Raw genomic sequence first — 11845 nt, forward strand, 5'->3', positions numbered from 1 at the left:
ATGGATGGATGGATGCACCTGCTACAACGTACAGTTTGATAGTTAGCTATGCCTTCGTTCAGCAAATGCATCTTCCCTGGAAGCCAGAATCTGCAGAAAAGCTCAGTCTGCTTATTTAAATCTAATCTCAATGAAGAGATGAAGAAGACTGATATTTGTGAAAATCCACACTGATGGAGAGCTGAGGATCCACAACTGCCTCTTCAGTGTCCAGGTCATTTTACAAACTTCCATCTCAGACAGCTGGGATTTAGAGATAATCCACTACTGGAGAATGAGACCAACCCGAGGATCTCCTTCCATCCTGCCGGCGTTTTGAGCCATCATCAGCAGTAGAGTCCCACCGTTGAGTGTAAGCTCCTGTACGTGTGCTTAGCTTGTTACAGGACTTTGTCCACAACTGCAAAGCGACGATAATATTTATTGTCTACCGTGCGGGTTTGTGGTTTTACATACACTTAAAATGAATTCAGGCCTCACTGGCTAATTAGCACAGTTCATCTGGGCTGGTATGAAAGCTACCATAGCGTTCCAGAGCAGCTTATTTTTCATGCTAAGCCTAATTTAATCAATCAATCAAGCGCCATGCCATTCAGCGTAGGCGATCGTTTCTCCCCACCTAATCCGACTGTTAATACAAAGAACTAATTTCATAAACTTCGTGATTTTTGGGTGGTGACAAAAACAGTTAAGAAGTATATTTTGCTAGCTTATTATCAAAACCAAATCAAACAGATATCTGTCCCACCTGACCATTGACTAAACCTGCCCCTTAGGTTCCTCTTCATGCACCTGTCAGGCTTTCAGTTTGCGATGATAACAGTGTTGCTGCTGCACATAAATCATAGCAATTTTTGGGACAATGGGACGCAGACAGACAAAAGCAGCTTCTCATTTGGAGCTGGAGGTGTGTATAGATTTTTCTGGCTGAAATGACAGCTTCCACTGCCAGATTTGATCACCTTGCCGCTGAAGTAAGGTCAGCTGCTTTCCTGGGTATGAAGTAAGTTAGCATGTTGCTACAGGTCAGTATGGCAAACTAACTACCCAAACATCCCTAAATAGGAGCTATATGATGAGTAAATAGTGTTCAACTATTTGAATAAGGAAGTTCAGATTGTAGTGCATTGATGGAATTTTTTTTTTTTCAGCAAAAGTTTAAAAAAAAAAAAAAAACATTCCTTACCGAATCGATGTTTCTTCAGAGACTTACAATTACTAATGTCATAGATAAAGTAGCGCTTCAGGTCTATAACTCAGCTTTGTGACAGAGTGATACCCTCCTTTTGTCACGGTGAAAAAGTACTTAATTCACTTAATTTGGTTTCGGTGGCAGAGGGAGTAGAAAAATCAATGCAAAACGGGTCATGTTCTGACTCGAACCTCGGCTCGCATGCGGGAAAGTCTGACGGGAGAGAGCTGCCTTGAGGACGGACAGGTAGAACAAAGTTTGCTTCAACAGCCCGAGGATGCTTTGATCACGTCGGTATGTGTTACAAATTGAAATCTCTGAAGTCAACATAAAATAGGCAAAACCGACATTTAAGCAACTGAGAAAGCACGACTCGACGCTCCGCTTTGATTTATGCTTTTATTATGGAAGTGGTTAAAAATGCATGTGAATCAGAGTTTATTTGACAAAAAAAGCAATTCTCTACCTTGACTGCAGGGGGGTTGTAGCCTTTTGATGTGAGGCTTCTTAGATATGCAGGTGGTTCGATAGCGGCTCGGTTTGGGGTATTTTCCCGTACATGCAGCTCTCATTTGTTTACGTGAGGACTGAGGGGAGGCCGTGCTTACCTTCCTCAGCGCTAATTAAGCCCCCCTCCTCCAACGCAGATGATATGGATTCTTTCTGACGGGTCTATACTTTTAATGACCCCGCTGTGCATCAAACATTCGGTATTTCTGTTCATCACACGCTTCCATTTCCAAGCTACATCACATGGGGATCGTTTAAAGTTACTCCCTCTCGTGTGCATGATTTATGAGCTGATTCATGTCAATTAAGCCACAACAAACAGGAAGCCATCACTTTTTCATAAAATGAATTTTTCATTAGCACGGTTTTTCTGTTGACCTTTTGGAGAGATGAAGATGGCAACAAAAATCAGATCACGTGGACAAGACGTCAGCTCTGCTTTTTTTTTTCCCCCTTAGGATAATTACGTCCACATGGGCGGGTAAAAAAAAAATTGAAAAATAATGTTGTATCATCAGCATGCAGCACAAACGTTCTGGAAGAACTCTCTTCCCTGATGCAGCTTTCTTTAGCCGTTTTGCAGTTTATCCTTCCAACACCATCTGCTGAGAAAGTCTGAGCATTACCTGAGGCGAGCTGAGAGGCATCCCCTCTCTTCCTCCATTAGAAAAAAAAATGTCATCACCCTGTCAGCTTCTGATGACGGTATATTAAAATATGTTAACTGATTTCACCTAGTCAAAATCTCCCCCCCAAAAAAGCTGGAATTTGATCTTGAATAGGGTCACGCAGCCTCTAACACTTCATAATCTCAGCAGAGTGGGTTTTTGCTATAAGCTACTTAACAAAATGGCTGTGATCATGAAGTGCTTGGAGGGCTAGATTAGAATACAGGAATGCACCATTATAATTTCAAGCCAGGGGGCTGCCCACACTGAACTCGGTATGTGCAATTCTTCACCGTCAGTGCCATCATTCATCTCTTGCGCTCTGAATTTAGCAATTGATTTTATCAGAGAATGAATCTTAAATGGATTCTGGGTAAAGCCCAGGGGCGATGAGAGGAGTGACAAAAGTGGATAGAAGTTAACACAAAGGGAGGAGAAGAGAGAGAGAGACAGAGAGGTGATTTGGAAAAAGAGATTGCGATTGGAAGAGATGCAATAAATCACCTGTTTAGAAAAACAATTTGGTCCTCACATTTCTCTGACAGCATAAAGGCAGCTCTCAGTTTTCCAGAAGCCAAAGTAGAGAGAAGGAGGTTTCATCTGCACTTTATTGATAGGATCCTTTTCTGTCTCGTTGCACTTCTACGTGAATAGCACTGACGCCAAAGTGACCTGATGTATTTAGAAAAAATGTGGCATCCGTGGCTCGCGCGGTGATGACATCTCCGACGGTCACATGTTTGCTCGGTGCATGCTATCTCAGTGGAAGGGTCGCCTCAACAACGCGGGTTTATCTTCTGCTCCATGGTGAGAGTTGCTGGTATTTACGAGCAGGGTGTGTGTGTTTTATACTGCTTCATCACGCAGCTGTAAAATAAGGTATCCTGTGGGGTAATAAAAATTAACTCAGTTCATCTTCCACAGTACACAGTGCTCACAGCTCCACAGCCGGCTTGTGTCTCTGTTACTGACGGAGAATGAAGAAAAGGGGTGTTGGAGGTTTGGAACTGTTCTGTTTGATCTGATCACCAGATAAAGCGTCATATTAAGGCTTAGGTCATTTAACCAAAGGATCTTTGAGGTTGTAGATTGTTGCACATTTTTAGTTGCTTTCCAACAGTTTAACCCTTTAAATGAGATCTGACTCAACATTGGGTACTTTTAAATCCTTGCTTTCGATCTTGCATATAATCCAGCATGAACGTTATTTATTATCTAAACCAGGGGTGTCCAATCCTGGTCCTTGAGGGCCACAATCCTGCATGTTTTAGATGCTTCCCTCTTCCTGATTCAAATGATCAGCTCATCATCAAGCTCTGCAGAAGCCTCATAACGATCCTGATCATGTGAATCAGGTGTGTTGGAAACATCTAAAACATGCAGGACTGTGGCCCTCGAGGACCAGGATTGCCCACCTCTAATCTAAACTATCAGGTTTTGGTATTTAACTTTTTTTTTGCTGCCCTGTGTTTCTGCTCTTGAAATGTAAACACAGAACTTCAGTAAACCTTATATAATCTATACATTACCTTGATCTCTGCAACTAGGTTTGGCATTGGAGACACACAGTTCCATATATTGTAATAATCATAATAATATGTATTATTTATATGCAATGGCTTACAACAATGTTAAAGGGGATGCACGAGTAAAAGCAATAAATAAAACATACAGTAACTCCTACTGGACAGTAATTCTACCATGCGTCAGTTTTTTCCTTGCATGTTTCGCACATATTTTTAACAACAATATGTAACATCTCCCTGAAAAAAGGCAGAAATGTTGACTACTAGTTGTTGTTTTTTTAAATTTACACACTATATACAACAGATGTGTTTTTTTATTGAATGTAGATTCTCTAAGGATTATCCATCAATCATCACAAACCAGGACTTTCTTTGTTCATGTATTGTGTGAAGAACTAGGTGTTGCTGCAGCTGCACCACATGTGGCACTAATGCTGCCTTCAAACATTCTTCCTTTGACACCTTCAGTTGGGGGGTGATTTCAAAAACCTCCTCGTCTCTGCGAGGTATCTGCTGTTGTATGCAAATCACTTTGCTATTCTTAGACATTCTAGGCGTAGCTGAAGCCATGTGATGTTTTTTTTCCCCTCCTTTTTTTCTCTGTCAGGTAACATTTCTGTTTATATTAGCATCGCCGACTGAACTGTACAATTTGAATATATTTTCGTTTCTGTGAGGTAAAATATATGCGCCCCTAAAATCCAGTTTCAGGAGACACTACAGCGATATATCCTCTTGTTTCCTGATTTATCGCAGCAGCAAAAGTGAGGAAAAATGAGATGTAAGAAGAGATTAGTGGCAGAAAACTAGCAGGACGGGTGATAAAGAAGCAAAAGCGGTGTACTGAAGTGTCATATTGGAGGTGAGGGAGATGAATCAATTTGCTTCAAAGATCCCCTATCTAGTAGCCCGAGGCAGGAGAATAAATGGCTGGCAGGGACAAGACCTAGTCTTCCCTGGCTTCAGGCATGGCTCTGATGCTGTGGTCTGTGCACAACGAAATAAGATGAAACACTCTGGAAATGCTCCAAACCTGCAGGGAGGGGAAAACTTTTGCAGACAGAAAAGCTAGATTACACTGATATGTGGCTGATGGGGGGAAGTTACTTAAAACTCATAACACATTTTCTGTATTTTCCTCGTCCGTGCGGCGGGTCGGGGTCACTGTGCTGTAATATAGAGAGATGAAGCCGAATCCAATTGTGGTGTTTTTGTATCTACAAAACAATAAAGCTCTTCTGAAGATAAAGCGTGAGTGTCTGGATTGTTTCGCGGGAACAAAACACGGTGTGTGTGTGTGTCATCCATGAATTGAATCGAGGTAAACTTTGACACCAACAGCACGGCGGATTCATCACCGCGTGCTTCCTCCCCTCCCTGGCGGAGTTTACACACCTCTCTTCATGCATCAACCCCACATCCGGAACTAGCGCGCCGCCAAACATCTTATGCAAGATTAATCACACTTCAAACGCAGTCAACAGGCTGTGAAATGAGAACGGTAAGCGGGTGGTAATGTTTCTTTACACACGGTGGTGGAAGACTAAATAAATATCAATCCGAGCTTAACTCTCCACAAATGTGACGATGAGCCTCCATATAGACGACAAAGGAGGCTGCCGGACCCTGACAAGCACTTGTGGAGGCTAGATAGTTAAAACAAATTTACCCCCGGTCAAGTTTTGGCAGGCTTAAGAGGACAAAAAACAAAACAGGTATAATTTCCCTGAGTGCCCGCATATATGTCCCCTTTGTATGGAGCTGCTAATCTAATTACATGTTTCAAATATGCAGTAGATTGCTCCACTTGCTCGTAAATAAATAAGCAGGCAGATAAGCCGTGGCTCAAAAACAATCAACATTGTTTGCACTTAGCCAGACAAATCGGTGATAAGGAGGCTGCCATTATCAGGTTTACCGTGTCAATGACCTCTGCTGTGTGCAGGGCAGTAAAATGCTCATTTGAGTGAAGAATTAGCGGAAGATGGATTAAGAGGAAAGACAGAGTGGCCTTCCTCCCCGAGCTGAGATAATAAAAATATAGTATTGTTACAGATAAGTGGTACCTGTCTTTAATGAGCCTCTAAAATCAGGAAGGGTCGTACAGCAAGAGTTAAGAGCGGCGACTTTCCCTCCGCCCATTGATCATCTCGCTAAGCTGCGCTTCAAAGGGGGTTGTCGCTTTTCATGAGGTGTCCACGAAAGAGGATAAGGAATTATATAAATCATCACACGCCGTCCCGGCCCCCCTTTATTCCATTATATTGTTGTCCATTTTCTTCATTTCATCTCCTGCAGCTGTCTCTTGTCCTGCTCATCCTTCAGTCACTTCTCCCGCTTCTCTTATAATGTTCCCCTCCTCTGATCCTGTTCAATCTAATTCCCCCAGCTCTTTTCATTAAATATCTTGTCATCCACTTCCCGTCGTCTCAGGCTGCCAGACTTCACCTGCACGTGCCGCGTGTCAAACGGGCTTCACCGGTGATTAATGGGATTTTTAGTCATCGAAAAATTCAACCTGAATCAAGATCTACCTTCCTCTTCCTCCCGTGCATTAAACCTCCAACCGTCCCCCTTCACTATCCCCTTCACTCCAAAATCCCGCTCACTTTCTCCTTGGAACAAACACATGGCCTGGATGCTCCCCTGCTGGGCTCTAATTGGTGATCAAGATGTGCGCGGGAAGGAGACGGAGCAGCGTTTGGCCCATTTCTATTCCCTCATCACATTCACAGGGCCACAGTCACATCTGCGTAACCATGGTGACGCTGATAAGGTGACTCATGACTATTCATCAATGGCGCCGCCTGATTGGACAGCCCCCCGAGAGCCTAGCGAAAACGTATTCATCAGTGCAGAGCCCGTGTCCCTGCTCTACCTCAATATGCCCCTCAGGATGGTGAGGGAGCGTCTCTCCGCTGCCTGTCCGTTTGTTTTTGTGTTTTTTTTCCCCACGTTCGCTTCTCGTCTTAACCTCGGCTCCTTACGGCCACCTCTGCCCTCTTCTCTCTAATTACCTGCTCGCTCTCGATGTCCCACCCATTTCTCTCCAAACACTTCTCGTCTCTCTTCTCCAACCCGATGACCCCGCCGCTCTTCGCTCGCGCCTTAATTGACGAAGACGTTCATCAGGGCCACGTCTGACACGAGCCATCGCTCATCTCGCCACAAACCCCCTACTGCTACCTCGGTACAATTTTCCTACATATCTCTGAGTTGTATTTAATTTAATCGCAGCACTCACTTCACAGTGTTTTCCCACTACTAACAGAGGAAGGAGGGGGGGGAAACATTTAAAATGTAATCGTTTTTCTGCGGGACATGGTTTTTTATAGTAATGTACAGTTTTACTGCCTCCTCAGAGACAGAAAATGTGAACATCAATCTGATTTTGCTCCATTAGTAGTGGTTTTATTCCATTTCAAAGGTCATTTTCTCCTGTTGCTCTCCTGTTTTTTTTCAATAAGCCTTTATATTTATGCAGCTCTTTTTTTTTTTTTAATATTATGCCAATGGGACAACATGCTTTTAATGTTATGAATCAGTTCGAGCAGCCTACCTTGCAGGCAATCATGGCTTTGTGTGTGATTTCATTGCTGACCTCTGGATTTAATTTTTCCCCCATAGGAGATACGGGGAGCTTATCAGCACTGGTATGAGATTTTACCTTCGAGTGAAGTGAAGATTACAGTTTAATGCAGAAATACGAGTACAGTACACGCACATCCCCGCATTTTGAGCCAATATCTCTTTACATCACACACACCGAGACGGCGTGGAAATGTGTCAGAGCCTATAAGCACGAGAACAATTTGACATTTCTGTCTCATCGCTCGCTATGATTCACGACGAAATGTGAACTGTGTGGAGTCCTTTGTCTAAGACAGACGCTCCATCTACATATTCAGTGTATTTTCTCTCTATCCTCAGCCAATCTGACAGATTTACACAGCGACCTTACGTTTGAATTTTAACCCAAGGTCAACAGCCATAGAGGATGATTGAATATCTTATTCATGCACGGGAGGAGAAGCCTGACAGTGTCTGCCGCCGCTCTATCCCAGCTCCATCGCTGCTTGAACACAGCATCTCTGACCTCTCTTGCATGTGCGGATTTCCAGGAACCTGCCTATTAAATCCAGATGGATAGTGGTGGGTGATGGACAGCTTGCACAAAACTCTGACAGCATCATCTGAGAGCCCAGATAGCCTCGGTTTAGATGGTAGAGTAGCTGTTGTGGGGGATGGGTGACGAAGATATGTGATGAAACAAAAATACCCGCCCTGAACTTGTGTAGCGTTTGTGTTGTGCAATAAATACATCAGCGGTGAGTGTTTAACACTCCGTAGTAAAGATACCTGAATAATAAACCGTGTCAGTTAAATCCCTGTTTATCATGTGTGCTTGTCAAACATGTATGTGCGTGTCTTATATCTTATATGGTAGAGTTGAGACAGTTTGTTATTTGTGTTGCTATTTAGTGAAGAAATCAACAAATTAACCAATTAGTCAATAGAGAGAAAATTTAAAACTGATTTTCAAAAACAAAAAAATGCCAAATATTCTCTGGTTCCTTCTTCTCTGTCCTATGTGATCGGAAACAAGATGCATTTTTGCTTTTGAATGGGCAAAATAATGTTGTAGAAAATGAGATTTTTGGCATTTTATAGACCAAAACAACTACTGACAAAGATCAATCAGACTACCTAAAGATAAAAATAATCAGTCATGACCATCTGATGGGCTGCAAGGTGGCCTCAGTGGTTAGCACCCTTGCCTCACAGCAAGATGATCGCTAATGGATGGATGACTATATGATGGTTTCTGTGGTGGAAGCATTTTTCAGACAACTTTTTATATGTAACAACAAATTGCATGCAAAGAACTCCTCCTGTCCAAGGTTGTACAAATGCATAGTCTGACGTGTTAGGGAAAGCCGTCTTTGTAAAAGTTTTTAAAAAATACCTGGCAGGTGATTGGATGAACCATCTATCATTGTCTGTAACAGACTAAATTCAATTATAGTCACACCTGAAACACACCTGTGGCTGTCATTACTTCTTCATAGGAGGCCGATTGGGTCGAACCGCTGCAGTTTGTTAACAAGTGCACTGAAGCCTGGAAAAATGGATTCTCATGTGATATCCATCCATCATCTATACACCGCTTAATCCTCAATAGGGTCATGGGGGGGATGGAGTCTATCCCAGCTGACTCAGGATGAAGGCAGGTTCACCTGGACAGGTCACCAGTCTATCACAGGGCTACACTTAGAGACAGACAACCAAGCACACTCACATTCACACCTACGGACAATTTAGAATCACCAATTAACCTCAGCATGTTTTTGGACTGTGTGGGAGGAAGCCGGAGAACCTGGAGAGAACCCACGCTGCACGGGGAGAACATGCAAACTCCACGCAGAAAGATCCTGGGTGCCCCCCACTGGGACGCGAACCGATGACCTTCTAGCTGCGAGGCAACAGTGCTAACCACTGAGCCACCTTGCAATTCTCATGTGATATCATGACCTTGACATCAAGAGTTCTTTTTTATCATTGGATGGAAAACAAAATTACAAATTCAGATTTTTTTTTCCTTGGAATGGTTTGCATGTAATGTCAACGTCTCCTCCACCCACCTCTCTGCCACTCACTGCAGTTCAACACACCAGCTCACCCTGGACTCTGCTAAACTACTCTCCGTTACACATTGACTCATTTTAATGTCTGAGTAATTCAGCCATACATGTTTGAAACAGAAACCCAATTCTCAAGAAGAAGAATGATGCAGAAAGTCCAACTCTGGAAGCCGACAGGTTTGGTTCTGTTGGTTTGTTAAACCCTGTCTGTCTGAATCTACGTTTCTGAGACTGTCATCGATACGCTGCAGCTTCAAGGCAGATAGCTGTGGTGTCGACTGCTTATTCCACCTATGATGCATCTTCCAGCGTATAAAAACCCTCTATGGACATGATAACGTGATTAAATGGATGTTTAAGTGCTGTTTACTAGAAAGCACAGGCCTTCAATCATTGTATAATTACCAACAATTAATTTCATCTTCAGTGTCACCTGTATCTTTAAAAACGAATCTTAAAAAAAAAAAAAAAAAGATGCATTAAACCTGCTGTTTATAAAGTTAACACTGAGCAGTAACTGTGACTGACTTTATGTACGATTCTTTGCAGAGACGACACACCCGCATTGCAGGTTTCTATCATTATATGAACAGACGATTGTTCCTTGGACACGTTGGGGAATTTGTGCTTCATGTATACATCATGAATACTACACCAGTGTGCCGACGAAATATATTCCAGGTGAGGGGTCAGGGTAAGTTCAGGCATCGGCACAAGTCTGTTTGGAATTTGAATTACATCACATTTGCTACACGTGTCACATTTAATGACCAAAACTGGTGTAGATGGTTCACGGAACGAGTAAATGTCAGCGACACGATCAGAATCAGAACAAGCAGAAGGTGTGTAAATGCACATTATTCCAGACCCATAAGGCAAGTGTATGAATGGAAAATCAAGACTATTAAGATGTAATTATGTAAATACAAAAACATATTAAAGAACGAGGTGTTTACTTACACTATCCCGCTGGCTGTCGTCCCCGGACCGGTCATTCTTTTGCATGGTGCGGGCCACCTTCGGCAGGCCTCTGTCCTACACACTCAGATTCAGAGAGCTGGATGGAAAAAAAAGAAAAATATTCACATGAAACTTATTTATTCAACATTTGCATTCATCCAAACTCAATCTGTAAAGCTTAAAAATCAAATAAAAAGTTAAGCCGTTTTTTTTATTTATTTTTTTAATAAATAGCTTCAACTTCTTAAAAGTTTTGGCTTAACGGGGGAGAAAAATAACTCCGTAAAAAATTCATATGCACAGTGAGGGGTTTTTTTGGAGATTGCTGTTTATTATTTTCAAGAACGATAGCTCTTTTTCGACAGGCTGAAGTTCTTTTACCTCCCAGGGGCTTTGTGGTTTGAGAATATGAACGCTTTGATCTCCTAGAAAACCAGGTACTCCCGCATACATGTGTATGCATGTGTGTGTGTGTGTGTGTGTGTGTGTGTGTGGCGGAGGCTGAGCGTAATGCATGTTTGTGTTGGTGGGAGAGGAGACATGCTGGGATCCACTGGCCTATTAGAATGCATTAGAGTGTAAAAGGTAAAGGTCAGTGAATTATCAGCCAGAGTTACACAACCCTGTTCGGTTTACCTGGCCTAATAACCCAGAGCCTTACACCTGCTTCTTTCTCCTCTTCCTCCTCTTCCTCCTCCTCTTCCCTCTCTCTCTCACTTTTACCCAATTGTGCAGAAATGGATGTTCAAAACCAATCACAGGCTGGAAAGTGTTGTGACACGTGCAGAAAACTCCGGAAAACTTCAGAGAAATAACTAATCAAACAGCGGTTTGATTGCTGCATACAGACGGTCTGTTTGGGTTTTAGTATTCCTGTCACTTCTCGTTGTTATCAGCCTGCAAGAAGCATCAAGCAGAAGGTAAGCAGGCAATTCAGGAATCCTCATTTTGCCTTTTTTAGAACAACTCCTGCTCTTCCTGCCTACAGCTCTATCAAGGTTTGTGTGGATGCATATGTGCAGACCATGAATATTGTTTTTTTTTCCCGCACAACTTCCTTTGTCTGTGTTCCACATTTGTGAACAATGAAGAGCAACACATATGCATGAGTGTCGCCTGCCATTTACTATATAATCCTTCGTCTCCACGGTCCGTGAGCCCAGAAACAACACCAGCTCCACCCACTAGATGTACTCTGAATGAGAGATCAGCCAAACGGGTCACACATTATTGTCCACTTTGGTTCTTTATCCCCAAACCCCTGCTCTGCTAAATACATGTAGAGTAACAGGGTGGCCCATTAATTACCACAGAGGAGAGGAGAGGAGAGGAGAGGAGAGGAGAGGA

The 11845-nt window shown here is 42.8% G+C and overlaps 1 protein-coding gene across 1 annotated transcript in view; it reads right to left on the bottom strand.

Annotated features, from left to right (window-relative positions):
* The window catches only part of pde4d (phosphodiesterase 4D, cAMP-specific), a 197130-nt gene that overhangs the window by 164395 nt on the left and 20890 nt on the right, over positions 1-11845 (bottom strand). Inside the window, exon 2 of the mRNA XM_008291354.1 lies at positions 10499-10595. Coding sequence (XP_008289576.1) covers positions 10499-10543 — 45 coding nt within the window. The 5' untranslated portion in view covers positions 10544-10595. The remainder of the gene's footprint in view (positions 1-10498; positions 10596-11845) is intronic.

Source organism: Stegastes partitus, unplaced genomic scaffold (assembly GCF_000690725.1).
Source record: "Stegastes partitus isolate 25-593 unplaced genomic scaffold, Stegastes_partitus-1.0.2 Scaffold739, whole genome shotgun sequence".
Classification (NCBI taxonomy): Eukaryota; Metazoa; Chordata; class Actinopteri; family Pomacentridae; genus Stegastes; species Stegastes partitus.